Raw genomic sequence first — 21633 nt, 5'->3', positions numbered from 1 at the left:
ATTTGCAAACTCTGGTAAGTGCTATCAGGAAACAGATGCTGGGAAAGAACAAAGTGGAGGGGAGATTGCCCTGCAGAAGCATTACCCAGCAGGCCCACCCAAGGATCACCTCACTTCCTAGGGATATGGACTTCTGCTCTGACTTACTGTTTACTCTTGGTTGGGCATTTGATAATCCTGAACGGGTAGATATTAACTTGGAAAAAACTGTTAGCTAACAAGTAATTCTTGTCTTACGGCAATGCAAATACCTTCATCTTAGAAAAAAGTACAATAGCCAGGTTGCACTTATATTACTCCATAGGGCATTAATTAGCTTTATACCTAATTTAGCAATTCTGTTCCAGCATCTTTTCTTTCTATGACTATAAATAAATCTGACTATACTTTCTTGAGCCAGTTTTACCATATGCTGGTTCCTTCATGAATTAATGAAACTGACAGAACTATTTTAGGTAGGATAACAGGGACAGACTCTGAATCCTGAAGGTTGGGAAGGAGCCAGCCAGGGGAAGCAGAAAGGAAAAACAGATCCCTGGGAACCCAAGACCGCAAGATAAAATGGGCATATGGCCTGCAGCAGGAAAGAGGTCACCCAGAAATGGGTAGAAGGCCACTGAGACTCGGTAACATGTAGTGAGCAGCGGGTTGAGGTTTGAGATGAGGATGGAAAAGCAGGGAAGAACTAGATTGTGTAGGGTGTTACAGATCAGTGTAGGGACTTTGAATGTTTTACAAAGCACAACAAGCAAACTACTGGAGGGTTTAAAGGAAGAAGATGGAATAATCTGCTGTGTATTTTGAAAAGATAACACTTTCAAAAGTAGGAAAAGAGGCTGGGTATGGTGGCTCATGCCTATAATCCCAGCACTTTGGGAGGCTGACGCAGGAGAGTCACTTGAGTTCAGCAGTTCGAGACCAGCCTGGGAAACATAACGAGACCCCCATCTCTACAAAAAGACATATATACTAGCCAGGCATAGTAATGTACACCTGCAGTCTCAGCTACTCAGGAGGCTAAGGCAGGAAGATCATTTGAGCCTGGGAAGCAGAGGCTGTAATAAGCCGTGATCATACCAGTGCACTCCAGCCTGGGTGACAGAGTGAGGCCCAGTCTCAAAAAAAAAAAAGTTGGGAGGCTGACGCGGGCTGATCACTTGAGCTCAGGAGTTCAAGACCAGCCTGGGCAACATGGCAAAACCCCATCTCTACAAAAAATACAAAAATTAGTAGGATTAGTAGGGAGCGGTGGCGCATGCCTGTAGTCCCAGCTACTTGGGGGGCTGAGGTGGGAGGATCCCTTGCACCCAGGAGGTCAAGGCTGCAGTGAGCTGTGATTGTGCCACTGCACTCCAGCCTGGGTGACAGAGCGAGTCTGTCAAAAAACAAGCAAACAACCAACCAGTGGGAAAAGAGACAGCACAGTAGAGAAGAGAGTAGGGGCTAGGATGCCAATCCATTGTGGTGTCCAGGTAAGTAGTTGAAGGTTACTTGGTCTAGTAGGGGCAAAGAGATAAAGGCAACAGGGAGTGAGATTGGAGCCACATTGCTAGGACTTTTGATGGATTCTATTAAGGAGTGAGGGAAAAGGAGGAATCCAGGATGACTGCTGGGTTTCTGGCTCGTGCAGCTGCGGATGGTGGTAGCATTTACCAAAACGGGAAGGACCAGGGATTAGAGGGTCACACACGTACACACAGGTGCATGTTATTCATGACATAAGGGTATCCATCCACAACTCCCTGGGTATGACGCCCTGGGTGTGACAGGGCTAGCACAGTCTTTCAGATTAGGTTCTCACAGAGTGATCTCTTTGGCCTTCAAGATTTGTGTCATCAAGCATTAAGCTAATAGATTTCAAGCAACAAACTGGAAAATTCTAAGTGGCAGCTCAAAGTTTGGCCCAATCTTGCCCTAATTCTTATTCAACATATGCTAAATGCAAATAATTTTTATTCAATCAATCCTTAAACAAAGGAAGATAATTCAGAATTAACTCTGGGTATATATAAACCCTCAGAGGTTAAAAGGCAGCAACTGGGTTTATAAAATAAAACTGAGAAAGCCTTATATTTGTGATAAACTGTTAATCCTTTACACAAGTGATAACTTCAACAATCACGCTCCCTGACCTCAGGAAATTAAACTGTCAATCTGGGCACAAATTAGGTAAAAGACTTAGGTCTAACTTAAAATCAGTAACAAAAGTGTCAAAAGTTTATTCTGTATATAATAAAGCAGCTCTAACTTTCCCAGAAGATAAAATTGGAAGATACTATAATAAAGCTTAATGATCATTTACAATGGAATAAAAACTATCAGTGCCTACCACAAATCCAAATTCAATGTGATGCAACTTTCAACTAATCAAAGTAAATGACCACTATGTCTTGCAACAATGAATACTAAGCCTGCCTGTCAAATGACACTCCATCAAGAAACTTATTTCAAAGAACCAAATTCTGTCATACCAAGGGATGCCTTTCAAGTCCGATATTTTTTCCATTCAGAAAATATTCCATAACAGATTACCGTCAGCATCTTACTAAATAGAAAAAATTGAGACAAGGTTATTTTGCATAGAAATTAAGAGCATGGGGACTGGAAGTAGATCCTGGCTCCAAATTCTACTAACCTTATGTTCTTAGGTAAGTTACTCAACCTCCCTAAAGTTCAAATTTCCATATTTGTAAGATATGAACAACGGCAGCACCATAGTAGAGACCCGCAGTGTGCAGCCATAGTAGAGACTCGCAGTTGTCCTCTCCTTGCAGGCGCAGGAGAGAATTGTGTTCTCCCATCTGCTCTGCGTTGAAACGGATTAATGTGACAAGTTCTGGCCAACGCAGTGTGGGCAGCAATAACTTCAGTCATGTCTGGGCCAAAGCATTTAACCACTAGGGTGAGATACTCTTTCCCTGGTGTGGCGATTATGGGAACAGGTGTTGTGTCGGAGGTGCCACAAGATAAAGCAGCCACGATCACATGGTCACCACATAGAGGGCAGCTGCCCTGGAGGGTCACCCTGACCCACTGCAAAGTGGAAAACGAACCTCCATCTTGTTGAGGCACTGAGATTGTGACATTTGTTATCGCAGCTTATCCTAAGCAATGCAAACTGACACAAGTACCTAATTTAGTAGGGTGTCATGAGAATTAAATGAAACAGTGTCTGGCACACACTAGCCCCCTGATAAAGATTAGCATGATGAGTGCCACCTCCTGATGGTTAGTGTGAAGGGCTTGGTCTTCCATAACCAGCCATCTATGGAATCTTCTCAGCCATTTGGATTGTCCTACGAGGTTTCCATGGGCTCACCATAAATCCTGATCCACTTGTATGTCTATCAGAGACTTCTCAGGACAGGTGTGAACAGTTAAGAGGTTTTTAATCTCAGAATGAGAAAAAGAAAAAAAGTTCCTGCATACCTGTATGGACATATGAAAGTAATCTGTATCAAAGTGAATTATCGAGGACCTTAGAACACCCCTTGAATAATCACCTTTTTCATACATATTTTTAAAACCAATCCGGAGGCAGTAGAAATACTGCTAACAGTTAGGGGCTTTGCTTTTTGTTTAAATTGTAGAAAGTGCTCAAGCATATAGTGGGCTGAGGGCAGGGATGGCAAGATGAGAAAATATTAAATCAGAACCTTAAGAAGATAAATTCATTCTGCCAAAATTTTGGTAGCACCCAAGTACTTACCAGCATCAGAATAGTGCTTTGGAAACAGAATTAAAGGCTGAGCACTGGCAGGGATGGGAAAGAGAAAAGGCATAGTTCCATTCAAACTCCCTTATTACTCCTCCCCTAATCCCTAACAGAGCCTTCAATAACATTATAGATACCTCAAGTGGAAAATTAAACTCAATGTGATTATTTGCCACAGGCTCTAGAATTCCTGGCCCAATCCCATCCTGCTAAAGAACAAAATCTATTTTAACTGCAAATCAGTTAAAATGAACTAATCTCAGGTTACTCTCGGAATTTTTCCCCATTTACAAAAGAAAGAAACTAAGCTACCTACCTGCTAAGTTTTCTTATTTCATTTTGCAGAAGAGTTGGAGGAAGCAACGAGAAATTCCAGAAAAGTTTAAATCCATTAAAAATGGTTCTCATAAATAAGCAACTCGCCATGGACAATAAAACATACAAATGTGAGATACTCACCACATTTAATACTCTCTATCCGCACCGGGAGGCCAGATTGTGCTGCAGCAATTAATTTCAGGGCAATGTAAAACTGTGTTGCACCAAAATAACCAACTCGCTTTGCACCACACAGTTCTGTGATCTGAGAACAGACAAGAAAAACAATGCTGAACACCCAATTTCACAACAGGAAAATGAGACAAGATAAATGATGAAATCTCAAGGATTTCACCTAGTGGCTAACCAAAAAAGTCCCTTGAGAACCTATGTGTGCCCGCTGGTCAATTTCCTCTTCTTCCTTCAGTTTACAGGGAGGTTTTAAATTCAGACTACTAAATTCTACCTACTCATGATGTTTCAGAAGTGAGCCACTGATTATTCCTCCTCTTCCAAAGAGAAAAATAAAGGTGACAAAGGACAGCTGTTGCTCTACTTACAAAGGAGAGTGACTTTTTCAAGGAGTGAATTCTAATGTTCAAAGTCTAGAAAGTCACTGGGGTGAAAAGAGAACAGATTAGTCATTACCACTACTCATGGATTATTCTAGTTTATCTAAATTAAAAGTGAATTAATTATTTTTATAAAGTCCTCAGGCAAAACAATTTCCTAATATTGGAAATTACACCTTGGGTGCTCAGTTCAGAGGAACAAAAAAGTTCTATATACACATTTTTCAAGACATTGCAATAATTGTCGGTTTCCATCCCATCACCTGGAACAATGACATCCTCCTCCCCACCTAGATTGAACTCAAATGTTACTTTGCTGTAGCTCCTTTCCACCTCCCCGATACAGTATATTTTCCCAGTGTATTCTCAGAATACTCTATCCAAGTATCTATTAATGTCCATCACATGATACACTGTCTTAGACTTGCTTCAAAATAAAAGGGGGAAGGTGAGGAGGTGGGGCACATGGGTGAAACAAACATAACCAAGAGTTAGTAATTGTTGAAGTTTGGTAATGGGTTCATGAGGGTTCAATATCCTGTTCTCTGTACTTTTGAAAATCTCCATATTCAAGTTTTTTGTGACTATTTCCAAATGTATCACATTATAATTAATTATCTGTTTATCTCTGCCTCCCATTAAAATGTCTTCTCTTCAAGGCAGGGGGCAACTTCCATTCATCTCTTAGCATAAGGATAGGCACCCAAGATACAGTCAACAAATTCTCAATCAAGTGAATGAAACCTACCCTCAAAAATAAAATGTCTCTGAATTTTATAATGTAGCCCTTATTGTGAATATATACATTATGTATCTTAAGATACAGACTATCCCACACAAGGAAAAAAACACACCAACAACATTAGTGTAGTTCCAACATTGAGATAGTTGTCTTGCAGAATAACTCCTACTATTAAGAAATTGTAGGCCGGGCACAATGGCTCATGCCTATAACCTCAGCACTTTGGGAAGCCTCAAGGAAGATCGCTTGAGGTCAGGATTTCAAGACTAGCCTGGGCAATATAGCAAGACCCCATCTCTACTTTAAAAATAGGAAAAAAAGAAATTGTAATCCTTGGTATGTGAAAAAATTAACAACTATATTTTCATTGAGTGTTAATCTACTATCAGGTTAACTTTCAGTTGCTCCTTTACCATAACTACCACATCAAACTGGAAAGCTCTTTACTACAGGTAACTGAAATTGCTGGTGAAACATTTATGGTACTTGAAGACTAATACCTTAATCTGACATTAGTAAACGGCCTTATTTACCTGAAATCTGTCCTTTGGTCCCATATCACCACTAGAATCATTGCTTTGGAGCCAAAGTAGAATATATACACATAAGTGAGTTAAGCCCATAGGTTACTTTCCTTGCTCTTTGTACACCAAACCTCCAAGAGAGATACCAAGAACATTCTGAAATATTCAAGCCTCAAGGAAGAGAAAAGAATTATAAGCCTTTGGAACTTACACATGGACTTCTGAATCAAAACAAAAAAGGTTAGTTCTGAAAGGTTTTTTTCATTCATCAAGGTTCAAAGTTTTCTAAGTTTAAAATCTCCACGGAAAAGCTCTAAGTTGTGGGTAGAAATGTTTAATGGTATCTAAAGAAAATAAGGTGAAAAAAAATTTATCCCAGATACTCAATTAGTGGAGATGTTTTATATAATTGCTCCTTCAAACAGTCCAAATCACTGGGCTTTCCTCAAAATAAAGGGGGAAAAAAATGAAAAGATTCCACTTCTCTTCTTTAGTCTAAACTCCAAACCTGTAACACTCCCAGCTGGATCCACCTCGCAGCTGGATCCATCTTAGGTTACACATTGTGCAAATTCCTAATACAGAGTAAGAACCTATGGACCAGTGTTTTCTCAGGTGGAAGGCAAGAGATGAAAAAAAGGAATAGATTAAATCAACTTCCTTACAGCTTACAGATGTACACCAAACGTCTGGGATGCTGGATACGAATCAGAAAAATTCACCGATCATTTGGGAGAAATCTGAACAAAGTTCTGGAAGAAGGTTGAAGGCCACTAACATAGCTTCCCTCCTACCTAATTCTATAAGATTAGGCGACTGTGCTGAGTAACCAGTCCACACATGTTCCAGTTTGCCTGAAATAATACTTTCTTTCCTGGCTGAAATGTAATACATTTTCAGAACTGCTCAAGGGTTTAAATAAGCTTCTCTCAAGTATTATTAAAGGTTTCCTTAGAAAGATTTTAAAATGTAAAAACTCTTAGTGGGAGGGGCTGGAAGAATTCTCCAAGAGCACCCCTATTTTCTACTCTCCCTCTGCTGCAGCTAGCAAAATCCAGATTCTATGCTCTCGCCTCGACTGTTTCAAGTCCTGTCTCAAGACGCACACCTTCACACACCAGCTTCCATATTTCCTCCGTGACCTCTTATCAAAACCACATCACCCTCCAACTTCAAAGGGCTTCCAGGACTCTTCATGCCTTTCCTGTGAAACCAAGCATGGCTTCTGAGGTCCTCCTGTCTGGCCCAAACTACCTTTCCAACATCATCATGTCTCTCTCCTCCCCACCCTGCAGCTAATGAAGACTTTAGTCATACCAGATGCCCATTTCTTTGCCTGCCAGGCTCATTCTTCAAGTCACCTCAAGACCAACCTTATCTTTGTAGTCAATTCCACATGGCATGTACTCTGCATTCCCATAACACTTTTTACTAGCTTTCTATCACATCCCTAGCCTTGCAACACAGCACAATTGGCATTTTGATAATTATCTCCACTGTAGCCCATCTCCTTTCCCTATGCCCCAAGTGCTCAGCAGAAGACAAGAGTATATTCTTATTATTTACATCTCCCGGGGACTCATATTTTACTATGCCTGCTGTATGCTCAGTAGCTCAACAAATGAATGTTGAATTAGTCTTCACAGCCTGTTGCAGCAGAATCTTTCTTCTTCCCCTCCTCTTGTATTACTTTTACAAGTAGCTGTTAAATGGGCTTTAGTCATCTCACACTATATAGCCATAAGAGTTCCTGCAGGAATATAAGAGAATATTAATTTCTCTGTTCCCTTCCTGCTCAGCTAAGAAGATACTGATTAGGGTCAAGGCATAAGGAAAGGCAACTGCCATTCTTTATCCTGGCCCTAGCCCTCATAGCCCAGGAGAATACTTCAGTGATGCCCCAGCCAGTCAGAACTCCAGAGATACACCTTCGTCTACTCAGCACAGCCCCAGGGGGTGTCAACCCTCCCCAAGTGGGCAAACTCAGCAACAGAAATACAGAAGAGAATCTGAAGTACATGCTTACAAATTGTACCTCAGCCTCTCAGGGAACAGCTGAAAACACAGGTCAACCTCTATGCTGGGTTTTCCCTTCCCATTCATTTAAACTTTAACATTCAAGAGAGACTTTCAGTCCAGAGGGACATGGGTGAACTACTCAAGAAAACATGAACCCCCATATCTGATTACCCAACATTAGGCATTATAGTATATGCCTAAGCCAAACGACACTGCTAAAGAGAGGGCAGACAGGCAGTGCTGAGGTGTGCTTTCAGAGAATCCTAATAAAACCTTAAAGTACTTGTTAGTTTAACAAGTTTTGATTGGACACCTCCCCATCAAAAGCAATGTGCTGAGTGCTATGCTAAGAACTGAGCAGCAATGCACAGAATCACCTATTCTACATACACACACACTCACACACATTCTCTCTCTCCCTCCCTTCTTCCCTCCCATTTTGCCAAACCATCTGAAAAGTGAGTTGCAGACACACCTCATGACACACCCCCAAGTACTTTACTATTCACCTTCTAAGAACAGGGATATTTTCGTACACCACTGCACCATCATCACCACACCCAAGGAAACCAACTTTAACACAATATTATCATACAACATGATACGGTTTGGCTGTGTCCCCACCCAAATCTCAACTTGAATTGTATCTCCCAGAATTCCCATGTGTTGTGGGAGGGACTCAGGGGGAGGTAATTGAATCATGGGGATTGGTCTTTCCCATGCTATTCTTGTGATGGTAAACAAGTCTCATGAGATCTGGTGGGTTTATCAGGCATTTCTGCCTTTGCTTCTTCCTCATTTTTCTCTTGCCACCACCATGTAAGAAGTGCCTTTTGCCTCCCACCATGATTCTGAGGCCTCCCCAGGCATGTGGAACTGTAAGTCCAATTAAACCTCTTTTTCTTCCCAGTCTCAGATATGCCTTTATCAGCAGTGTGAAAACAGACTAACATACGACATATGGTCCACATTCACATTTCCTCGATTATCCAGAAAATGCCTACAGAGCTGAATTTTCTTTTCCACATCCAGGATTTAATCAATGTTCATGCACTGCATTTTTATCTTATTTTCCCTTAGTCTCCCCCTAATCTAGAACAATCCCCCTTGGTTCTTAATGACACTGAATCATTTAAGAATCCAGACCAGTTGTCCTCAGAATGTCCCATGTTTTGGATTTGTCTGTTTTCTTGTGATTACATTAAAGTCAAACGTTTCTGGCAAGAACACCACACAGGTGACACTGTGATATAGTGAGAGGTACACAGCAGTGAGGGGCACACAATGTCAGAACATCCCACCATTGGTACTGATTGCAAAGCTTGGCCATTTGATTAAGGTGGTGACTGCCAGATCTCTTCATTGCAAAGTTATGTTTTTACATTGTACTTTAAGACCATGTGAGCATTCTATCCCTTGAAAAGCCAGTTTTAAAATCTGTTAAATACTAATTTTCTAGGTAAGTCTAGCTAAATTATATCAGCATCTACAGAACTAGAATACTAATGTAAAATCACAAGGATGGGGGTAATATTTATTCCATGAGATAGGTGTCATTACACCCAGTTTATACACAAATAAACCTTCCCAACTCAGAAAGTTAAGTGATATGTTCAAGGTCACAAATTCAGAGCCAGTACTCAAACCTACATGCATCCAGGTCCAAAGCTCATGGTCTTTCCATTACATCAGTGGTTGGAAAACTACTGCTCATGGGTCAAATCCAGCCCACTGCTTGGTTTTGAATGGCCCACAAGGAGAAAATAAATGGTATTTACAGATGAACATTTGCAATCGATTTGATGAAAGGGAACACTATTCTTTGAATCCCATTAAGCAAAATGTTATCCCCAAAATAAGAATGTTGTTCTTCTTATAAGTAGACCTGTATTACCAAAAAAAAAAATGTACTCAGTTATTATATTTTGAATTTTGTCAATAAAAAGCTTGTGGACATTTATTTTTTCTCTTGTTATAGAATTACCTATGTAATATCTTTGATTCTGCTTCTTGGCCTGCAAAGCCTAAACTACCAACTGACCCTTTCCAGAAAGAATTACTAACCCCTGCCTAACAACGTGCTACTTCCCTGGGCTATACTTTATATCCTTTCAGATACCCTCAGTAGCCATGCAGAAAGTGTATTTTCTTGAAATAATCAACTGCACTAGGTAAATGCCAACTTAAAATACTGAAAACACAGCCAGATGTGGAGGCCCGTGCCTGTAGTCCCAGCTACTTGGAAGGCTGAGACAAGAGGATCACTTGGGCCCAGGAGTCCGAGGGGCCAGCCTGAGAAACATAGTGAGACCCTGTCTTTAAAAAAATTTTTTAATAAAAAATAGTGAACACTTCCATGAGAAGAAAACACATGTATTCACCTTCTTCCTCAGCCCCCATTTTTCACCCATTTATATACATTTGTTTAAGTTTTTCAGGAGCTTTCAAACAGGAGCTTCCTATGTTACTATAAACTTTCATGGCAACCAACCAGAGCAATTGGATGCCATAGTTCAGATATTGGATATTGGCAAAATCTATGCAATAATTCACACACTAGAAATAAGATTTTGCTTTTTTAAAGAGAAAAGGTGTTATAATTCTTTAGAACCATTCTTTGAAAACATCTTTATGCATTTGTGAACACATAACAATCCAAGATGTAAGCTACTCCTACATTGCAAATCAATTTTGGAAGCGACGTTATCTTTTAGATACCCCAAGATGCCATTTAATTTAGGGCTAGCAGGACTATAATAAACTATAAGCTAAATCCAGTCCAGATGCTAAATACAGTCTCTATTGGCACAGGTTATGGCTCAGATCTGATTTGTCAGTATTCTTGGCCCAAGGCCCAAAACTCACCCCAGTAGCAGGGAAGACTCAGCCTGCCACTCTGGCTCAGATGGAATCTAAAAAAGGAAAAGACTCTAGGCAAAAATAAAAAATAAAAAATCAGGAACATCACTACTGGAAACAAGGATCAGTATAGCATCCAGAAACCATTTGGCAATATCCATAAGAATTACAATTTACCTTTTGATCTAGCAATTCCACTGCTAGAAATTTATATTCCATTTTACATTAGCAAAATGACACATGTATATTGTCATTAATACAGTATTGCCTAAGTCACAGACTAGAAAACTAGAAAACACTTAGAGGAATACCATCTAAGATATTAGTTTAATCAATTGTGGTTGATCCATACAATGGAATTCTAGGCAGCTCTAGTGGACATTGCCATATCTGTGACTGTCCATCATATTTTGAAAAGTATTTCTCTATTTGCTGAAATTTCACCTATTACAAGTCCCACCTCCAGGTTTAAAAGTTGAGAATAAAATTCCTAGACTCTATTGAAGCTAAGATGCAAATGTGTCACCCAGTCACCACTAATCAGATACATCCACACCAGACTTTGCTTCAGAAGTGAGAAATGTAAGGAAAGAGGCTCTGCTCAGAGCTACTTTTGCAGGTGTCACTGCTAGGTTGCCTTCCTGGTGCAGAGTGGAGGTAGAAGCAGTTGCAGTCAAGTCAAATACCTAGCATCTGCTGTTCAGTGGAGGCAGCAGCACAGGTGGCTTCCACTTAATGCTAGTACTATGTATGTCTTGGGGCTTTGTTTCTGGGCACCCGGATGCTAGCCTGTTCCTCCAGCCCTCCAAAGGATTTCATGAGTTACCTAAAATCCTAATCCCTTTTTGGCTTAACCATCTAGGGTGGACTCAGTTGTTTGCCATAAAAACGACCAACTAACCAAGAGGAAGCTCTTTATGTGCCAATATAGAAAAATCATCATGCTAAAGTGTGAAAAAGAAAAAAAGCAAGGTGCACAAAAAGCAGTTGGTATAGCAGGTATCATTTCTTCTAAAAGGGGGTTGAATATAGATGCATTTATTTATATTTTCATAAGCCATCTCCAGAAGTTGAAACTAACAAAATTGGTTTCTGGATGTCTCCAGGGAAGAAAACAAGGTGGCTAGGACACAGTGGGGAGAAAGAGTTTATTGTATATTATTTTGTACCTCTTCAATTTTGGATCATGTGGATATATTATCCATTTTTTTTTTTTTTTTGTAGGCAGGGTCTCATGCTGTCATCCAGGCTAGAGAGCAGTGGCACAATCATAGCTCACTGCAGCCTCAACCTCCCAGGCTCAAGTGATCCTTCCGCCTCAGCCCTCTGCAAATAGCTGGGACTACAGGCATGTGCCATCACACCTGGCTACTTTTTTATTTTTTGTAGAGATGAGGGTCTCCCTATGTTGCCCAGGCTGGTCTTGAACTCCTGGACTCAAGCAATCTGCCCACCTTGGCCTCCCAAAGTGCTGGGATTATGGAAATGAGCCACCACACTTGGCCATTATTATCTATTAAAAATAAAATTAGAAAAGTTGTAAAGAATACAACCTAACCGAAAGTCAGCAAGAAATACTATAAACATACCCCAGAACCATTCCCCTTCCATCTGATATAATTTCAAAACAAAGTATCCAAGAGGGTTTGAGTCCCATTTGGGTCACCAGGATTTTGTTACCCACACAATAGGTGGGTTTGATCACGTGGCAGGTTACAGTCCAATGACCCCAACCAAGGAGGATATAATGACAGGGTTTTATTACTTGCAACAAGGAAGGTGCCTCCCCCAAACAAAGATGAAAACAAGGCTTTTATTGGGCTGGTTAGCTGAGTCATTGTACACAGAGGTGGAGTAAAGGGAGTGCAGGCACCAATCATGCTTCTACATACACGTATAGAAAATGGCAAATAAGCGCCTCCCTGGGTGGGATTTTTAGTATGGTAATGAGGAGAGTTAGCCAAAATTCATCTTCAACTCAGGCATCTCTGGATCTAGCTGGGCTTTTGCTTTTCCAAGACTGTGCTTCTACATGGAACTTTTTGAAACAAGAACTCAAGGTGCAACAGTTAAGCACATTGCAGCCTTGAACTCCTGGGCTTAAACTACCCTCCTGCCTCAGCCTCCTGAGTAGCTGGGACAAGAGGCATGTGCCACTGCACCCAGTTAATTTTTTTAAAAAATTTTGTAGAGACAAGGTAGGTCTTTTTTCACAGTACATACCCAAAACACTGGGGAACCCTGGGTTACAGTTGAACAAAGCTTCAAAAGTCTCCACTCACCAAACCCAGATTTAACTCACAAATGCAGTACTCTTTCTTCTAAGCAACAGAACAAAGCAGTAGTTTGCTTTATTAAAACTAGCTATCTTTACTGAAGGTGGCACTGTCTGGTGCGACTGGGTAACTGTGGAGAAGACACCTGACCTCATGTACTGGAATTAGCAGTCAGACTGAAACTAACCCAACAGTCCCATAGACAGTTGTTTTGGATAAACATAGAAACTGACCCTTCTGCTCTTAAAGCTTGAAACTTGTTTGTTTTATCTAAGTTCCTTCCTCAGGAAAGGACTTTCAGGCCTCTCAAAAAAAAGTATCAAAGATCTGAAACTCATCAGATCACTGCACCATATGCCTCCTTGTCCCTCCTTAGTTCATATTTTCTTACACATTGTTACATTTCTTTCCTGCTATATAAATCCCTAGTTTTAATCAGTCAGAGAGATGGATTTTAGACTGAGTTCCCATCTCCTCAGCTGCAGCACCAGATTGAAGCCTTCTTTCTTGGCAATACTTGTTGTCTCAGTAATTGGCTTTCTGTGTGGCAAGCAGCAGGACCTAGACCAAACCCCTGATGTTTCAGTAACAAGACTAGATAGAATACAATGCTTTTTTGAGATGCACAGATTCTATATAAAGGAATTCTATGGGTGAAATCTAAAATTATGGTTTCAACCTCTCCTTTTGGTATATACCACTTCTACTTTTTACTATGACTCTCAGTATACCTGCTACATTCTCCTATAAGACTATAAGTTTCTTGAGGGCAAGTCCTGCATTTTAAAAATCATATTTGCATTCCTCACAACACCCACCCCATTGATTTCCAACTAAGACGGCTCATGAAATAAAATACATACACATCCTGTGTTTTAACTCTTCATGGCATGATGAGAACCCCTACATATGGTGTTCTGTATCTTTGAATATTGAATTATGTGACTCTATCAATCTATTCAAATAAATCAATTGTTTAAAGTTTTAAAGGATCAGAGACTCCACCCAATCATAGGATATCAAGAAACAGAACCTCAGGTAAGTCATTTTGTAATTACCTGATTCCACAAAGGAAAGCCAAAGAGAAATACAACACATCCTCCCAGAAATTTACTCAGCTTGGTTGGGGGTGTTATATTAAAATCCAGAGATATGTTAATAAATCAAATAAGAATTAGCACGGTTCTTTTTTAAAAAAAAATAGAGATGGAGTCTCACTATGTTGCCCAGGCTAGCCTCAGGCTCCTGGACTTGAGTGTTCCTCCCACCTTGGCCTCCCAAAGTGCTAGGATTACAATCATGAACCACTGTGCCCAGCTGAGTATGGTTCTTAAAGATGAGAATTCAAAGAAATTCTATACTCAGACCAGCTGCTTTAGTTGCTCCTGACTCCCACAGTGTATTCTCTCCTCTGCTATTAGGGGGCCAGCAGAAAGGTCTCGGATAGTCAGTATAAAATTCATTAGAAGTAGGAACTGAGGTTCTTGCACAACTGATTGCACAACTATGATGGGCATACATAGGCTTGACAGAGTAATTCTACAGATTGTTTTATTATGCACCTAAATTGTTTTTTGGAAAGAGAAAGGATAATAGGTAGTGACAGCAGTTGATGACAATGATCTCTTATGACTTTTGTAAACTAGCCCTTCTTTGGCAAGTCAATACTATGGCTTTCCAAGCTGCCCAGCTGGCTGCACACATGCAGGCATGCATCACCACAGGGTCAGGAGTTCCTCGGGGTTGGCACCTGCCTAGGGCAAAACCAGGATCTAACAACTCAAGGGTGAGGAGAGGGAAAGAGGGCAAGGGAATGAACCACTGAGGCACAAAGGAAGCATATACCCCACTGGTTTAGAAGAAAAGAACAACAGACTCGGCAGTAAGAACTAACATTTACTGAGGGTAGACTATGTGCCAGGCACTAACTTAAATGCCAGAAATTAATGACATGAAGTAAACACACACACATACAAAAGCAGTCTTCACACTAGAACCGAGTTAAAATGCAATTACGGCTCAGATTACAAAAGAAAATTAGTTTTAGCATTCTGGCCCAGGTTTCGAGGCTCTGCATATCACAGAATTTTTGTACAGCTGGAGGCAGAGAAATCTCAGGTGAACGCAAATGTACTGCCAAATTATATAAAGCTTTAACTGGTTCTGGCAACTTAGACTTATCTCACCAGCCAAAGGATTAGTTTTTCAGACAATTCATTTATTGATATTTTTAGTGCTTTTCAAAAATAAAATTACAGATTGAGGTTATTTGGTATTTTTATAAGTTTGTTGATTTCAGTCTATTCTATATTTTATGCACACTTACACGTGCATGTGCACACACATGCACACACACATATACACATTTATTTTTTAGAGAAGTGAGTGACTAAGTGAGAGGAATTGAGCAAGCCAGGATATTTCAAGTAAATGGAACACCAGTATATTACACACAGATCTTCGACATGCTTCCTTGGGGAATGAATGTGAATGGAAGTTCAGTCTCAGATCACACTAAGTTCTCTCTCTCAAGCCCAAATCTAAATATATTGAGATTCTCTAGCATAGAGCTAAACTCATACCATAAACATTCACTGTTGGCGGGATAGGCAATCTGACTTCATTAATTTGGTTTCTTTGTAGAGCTCCTAGTGAAGACCCAATCCAATTGTTAAAATAACAAATGCACCTCTCGCCTCTCTGATATTCTGGCAGCTCTCTCTGAGGAAGCTGGCCCTATTCAAAGCTGCCGGCTCCAAGGCACACTAAAGCTGGGGAAGGGCCTTTCTACTCTGTTCATGACTGTTCTCCCCAAAACAAGATCTCATGACAACCAGCACACTCAGGTCCCCTGCATCACCATGGCAAATCCAAACAGCTCTAAGGGGCTCTGCCTCAACTAACCAGAACCAAGCCCCAAACCTGTCCTGCTCTTGGCCCTCCTGTGACCTGATAGCCACATTATATTGCAGACTGACCTCTTTCCATGACTGAATACCCTTTCTGTGTCCAAGCTATGCCCATCCATCCTCTTCCCTACCTAGACACTCATCACTTTAAGGCTTGGTCTTCCTCTCATCTGTCTTTGTCCTGCACCTCATCCTCAGCTACCTGCTGACACTTCCCTGATATTCAAATTCCTAAACCTTTCCCACTCTTACAACTCCTGCCACTGAGCAATGCTTGCCAGGACGTACATCCCTAGGAGCCAGGTAGATCTCCTCCTTCCTGGATACCTCCTCCTACTACTGGATACTACCTCCTCCTACCTGTAGATACTATTCCATCTTCCTAAACTTTCCACTGACAGATCTGATAAAATCTACCCATCCCCCTAAACTGACAGTCCCACCACAATGCATGAGCTTGAATCTAGGTCCTTATTGTTCCCAAGATGCTCTATCCCAAGTACAGTTCACTGTTCACAGTTATGAACAGGGTGGAATGGCCCTCTCCAGCTTTAGTGCCCTGGAGCAGCCAGCTTTGAACCAGGCCAGCCTCCTCAGAGTGAGCTTGCCAGAAAGTCAGGGAGGCAAGAGGTACATTTATTATTTTAACAATTGGATTGGGTCTTCACTTAACAACTGAGAGAAATTCAACACAAAAAGGGCAAGCTGAGTCCTCAAAGAGTTTCTAATCTGGTTGGGGTGTGTGCATCGAAGAAGTCTGAGGGAAATGATCATTTATTGAACATCTATCACACACCCTCTAGGAATTGTGCTTTTCTCTTTATGAGTATTATTTCTAATAATGAAACGAATCCTATATGGATGGTTTTGCAAATAAGAATTTCAAAGTTCAGAGAAGTTATCAGAGAAATTCTGAAAAACTAGAAACCATCTGGATTGAATGATCTTGCTGCCCAACAAGTTGTATTATAAATGTTACATGAACCATATTCACCGAGCAATTAGCCAACCCCTTAGATTCACACAGATACCATTCATTCAGTTCTCTTATGTGGCACACTATGCCAGTGAATGGAGTCTCTGGGCCCACCAACTGAAAGACACATACTCTTTGTACCTTAGCAGCCAGGGACAGATGCAAGTTAGGTCCCACTATTTCCTGGCCCTACAAATGGCTATCAGCACACATCTGTGAAAGAGGGAGCAGGTGTAAGGGGGACAACCTCAGAACTATTTTCTTTCAATAAAACAAGAACAAACCACAATGCTGGCTTCATCACAACTGTGCTGTAACCAACTGAGCTAACCAGAGTATACAATAGAAACTAATGAACATTTGCCATTTTTCTTTTGGCTGCCTTTTATCCGAACCCCTTGCCAGTGTTTATGAAATTTTCCACCTGCTTTCAGCTAAATGAGCTAAAAGTGTCTGATTCTCACTTTCCTGATTTCTTTTCCATCAGGGTATGGGCACAAGACCTATGCTCTGCCAGACACCACCCACACAGGCATTTGTTTATGTTTTTATTATTACTTCAATAGCTTTGGGGGAACAGATGGTATTTGGTTACATGGATAAGTTCTTTGGTGGTGATTTCTGAGATTTTGATGTGCCCATCACCCGAGCAGTGTACACTGTACCCAATGCGGTACCCAATGTGTAGTCTTTTATCCCTCACCTCCTCCCACCCTTCCCTCTGAGGCCCCAAAGTCCATCGTTTCATTCTTATGCCTTTGCATCCTCATAGCTTAGCTCCCACTTGTAAGTGAGAAAATACAATGTTCGGTTTTCCATTCCTGAGTCACTTCACTTAGAATAAAGGTCTCCAACTCCATCCACGTTGCTGAAAATGCTATTATTTCATTCCTTTTTATGGCTGAGTAGTATTCCATGGTGTATGTACGTATGTGTGTATATATATGTGTGTGTGTGTGTGTATATATGTATATGGGGGTATATATGCACACATATATACCCACATATACATCACACACATACATAAAATATATTTTTGATATATTTTCTTTACCCACTCGATTGATGGGCATTTGGGCTGGTTCCATACTTTTGCAATTACGAATTGTACTGCTATAAACACGCGGCACACGGGCATCTGAATCAGTAATGAGTGCTGTGAAACAGCAAGAACAGTAGATGATTGTTTTCTAGTGACAGGAGCAACATCCAGTTCCAGAAGCAGCCCCACACCCAACATCCAACGCAGGCAATGGTGGTGGTGTAGGTGGAGGCATCCAATATTCAGTAGCTACCAATTCTGTGAGGTTATCTGGCTGTAGTTCCGGCAGTACTGCCTCCTAGTTGTGCAGTTTTCAAGCCTTATCCCCAGTCTTCCTAAAGAAAGATGTAGCTACCCAATATCCTGCCAATAAACTGTTTCTCCACTTAGATTAGCCATAGGCAAGTTCTGTTATTAACAGGACTGTGTTACTAAGAATCTTGGGTTTTATAGAGGACAGGTCAAAGGTGAGCCCTGATCATTCCAGAGCTTTCAAACTTGGCTGTATCAATTATCTACTGCTGCATAACACACTACCCCAAAACTTAAGTGCCTTAAAGCAACAGCATTTATTTAATTCATAATTCTGGGGGTCAGTAATTTGGGCTGAGTTCAGCTGGACAATTATACTGATCCGAGGCAGGCACCACTGATCTCAGATGAGGGTCACTTATGCTTCTGCAGTCGACTATTGGGTTGGCTGGGTACCTTCATTTTCCTCCCCATAGTCTCTCTTCCTCCAAGAGGCCAGCCAGGGTTTTTTTACAAGGTTCCCAAAGCAGCAAGAAACTGAAGCTCTACCTCACACCTAGGATCAAAATCCACACAAGGTCTTTTCTACTATATTCCAGGGTCAGACCAAATCAACAGGACAGCCAAGATCCTAAGGATAGGGAAACAGACTCTACCTCTTGATGGGAAGAGTTGCAAAATACTGTGAGCATTTTGCAATATACCATACCTGACTGTTTGATAAAGAGTACAATGGGGAGGCTGTCACAACAGAGATAACACTAGGAAAGTCTCATTTATTAGAATTGCATATACCTAGAATCTGTACTCTCACCACCATTTTCATGAACCATTACCAACTCCAGCCACTGATACAATAATAGCTAACTAGAAGCAATAAACACACAGTGCTGAGCCAGCAAACTCCATAGCCTGTAAATGGTTTGTACAGGTTAGGCCCCTTGGATCTCTTATCCTGCAGGACGTACTAAAGAGCATGGACCATAGTCATGTGCCATGTAATATCAGCTCCCTGGCTTTGGCCTCTCTTTCTGAGCCTCAGTTTTCCTCCCCACAAGACTCAAAAATAACATTTTCTGCATATGAATAAATAGTCTGATCACTTCAGACAGAGGACTAGTTAACATCCCTAAGTTACAGAAAAACCTAATATAACTGGAAGGGAACCTAAAAAGGCTCTGCTCTGGATTTGTATATCACGATCTTTAAGAAGTTTAACCAAATCCCCCTTCCAAGAGACACTCAAATTGGCAGACCCCACAAACATTTATTTAATTGAAACTAGATGTTTCCTTGACAACTGTTGAACTGAGAAAGTAAAGGCTCCTGCAAGAAGTCTCCATGGAAACCGCCCAGTCCTTGCATCTACCATTCACCTTATACTTTGGCTGGCATTCAAGCACATCAAACCAGCAATAAAAACATAAGGAAGTTGGAAGGACTCTGGGGCAATGAAGAATGCCTGTTTCATACAGTGAGATTTTTTTCCCTGGAAAAAGAAGGCAGAGTCAGTCCAAATATCTAAGGACTCAGATTAAGAAGCCTCTGAATGTTCAACCCATTTTTAAAAATACCCCATGTCTTAATTTGTTGGGGCTGCTACAACAAAATACCTTAGACTCAGTAATTTACAAACAACAGAAATTTCTTTCCATTCTGGAGGCTGGAAAGTATAAGATCAAGGTGCCAGCAGATTCAGTGTATAGTGAGGGCTCACTCTCTGCCTCATAGATGGCACTTTCTTGCTGTATCCTCACCTACTGGAAGGGGCAAACAAGCTCCCTCAAGTCTCTTTTCCAGGAACACTAATCCCATCATGAGGGCTCTGCCCTCATGTACCTCCTAAAGGCCCCACTTCTTAATACTATTGCATCAGAGACTAGGTTTCAACATAGGAATTTGGGGGAGACACAAATATTCAAACCACAACATCCTAAAAATAAATCAAAGGCATAATATATTGGTTTCCTAGGGCTGCTATAATAAAGTACCACAAATTGGGTGGCTTCAAACAACAGAAATGTATTTATTATCCCACAGTTCTGGAGACTGGAAGTCCAAAACCAAGGTGTCAGCAGGGTGGGTTCCTTTTAAGGGCTGTGAGGGAGAATCAGCTCCATGTGTCTCACCTGGCTTCTTGCAGCCTCAGGCGGTCCCTGGCTTGTAGATGCACTGCTTCAATCTTCATCTTCATAGAGGGTTCCCACTGTGTGTCTGTGTCTTCACCTGACTGCCTTCTTCTGAGGACACTCGTCATATTGGATTAGGAGCCCACTCTACTCCGGTATAACCTCACCTTAACTTAATTATATCTGCAAAGACCCTCCTTCCAAATAAGGTCACATTCTGAGGTACTAGGGGTTAAGACTTTAATATATCTTTTTGTGGGGGACACAATTCAACCCAGAACACACAGCTTTTACATAAAGTATTTTATTTTACCTGTTCACTAAATATTGGTTAAAGCGAATTGATAGCTCCACTTATTTTGTAGCTTAATCTAAATAGAACATTCACACTTGGTCAAACAAGCATACCTAGCTACAATGAAATGTGGGCAGTACAACCTTTACTCTGGGCATCCAGGTGCCCAGCTCAAAACTGGAGTTTCTACTTCAAAAGAGAAGAAGAGAATGAATATCTCCATCATGCAGGCAAAGAGAAGAATCACTTGGGATAAACAAGCCTAGTGTCTGGATACCATGGCCCTTAGGTGAAAACCCACTGCATAAATGAAATCATAAAAGTTAACCGTGCTCAGAAAAGACCTTGGAACTGACATTTAAAAACTGTGTGTTTTTTTTTTGTCTAACAAAAAACCAGAGGCAAGAGACACTCAAAGGGCACACAGTGAAGAACATCCCAAATTAGAAGCACTTGAGGGAAAAAGTCAATCATACACCTATGCACAGGGACTCACTCACATGGACCCACGTGGCTCCATTTCATAACAAAACTGAACCAGAATTTCAGAACATCGCCAAATACAAAAGTGCTTCTTATTTAGCATTTGTGATTCTCTGACCCTGATCTTTTTAGATCCTGGGGTTCTTTTTCTTAAATACTTTTTTAATTAAACTTTTTGAGACAATTGTAGTTTTATATGCAGAAGAAATGATACACAGAGATCCTATGTACCCTTTGCCCACTTCCTCCCAATGGTAACATCTTGTAAAACTATAGTGCAATATCACAACCATAATCTCAACATTAATACAGTCAATAGAGAACATTTCCATGCCCACAAGGACCCCCCCATGATGCCTTTTTTTTTTTTTTTTTTTTCCTAAGACAGAGTCTCGCTCTGTTGCCCAGGCTGGAGTGCAGTGGTGCAATCTCAGCTTACTATAACCTCTGTCTCCCAGGTTCAAGCAATTCTCCTGCCTCAGCCTCCTGAGTAGCTGGGATTACAGGCGCCTGCCGCTACGC

At 41.0% G+C, this 21633-nt stretch overlaps 1 protein-coding gene across 30 annotated transcripts in view; it reads right to left on the bottom strand.

The window, feature by feature from the left end:
• The window catches only part of REPS2 (RALBP1 associated Eps domain containing 2), a 196101-nt gene that overhangs the window by 134883 nt on the left and 39585 nt on the right, over positions 1-21633 (bottom strand). For 24 of the 30 annotated variants that reach the window (XM_077988221.1, XM_002808517.4, XM_015127008.3 and 21 more), the window contains exon 2: positions 4175-4298. In XM_077988221.1, coding sequence (XP_077844347.1) covers positions 4175-4298 — 124 coding nt within the window. Of the gene's footprint in view, positions 1-4174; positions 4299-4503; positions 4607-21633 lie in introns of those variants that run through there. The other 6 variants (XM_077988241.1, XM_077988246.1, XM_077988243.1 and 3 more) reach the window with 3 other exon arrangements.

Source organism: Macaca mulatta, chromosome X, assembly GCF_049350105.2.
Source record: "Macaca mulatta isolate MMU2019108-1 chromosome X, T2T-MMU8v2.0, whole genome shotgun sequence".
NCBI classification, from domain to species: domain Eukaryota; kingdom Metazoa; phylum Chordata; class Mammalia; order Primates; family Cercopithecidae; genus Macaca; species Macaca mulatta.
Note: the sequence above shows the minus strand (reverse complement) of the source record. Positions and strands in the feature narration are given on the sequence as shown.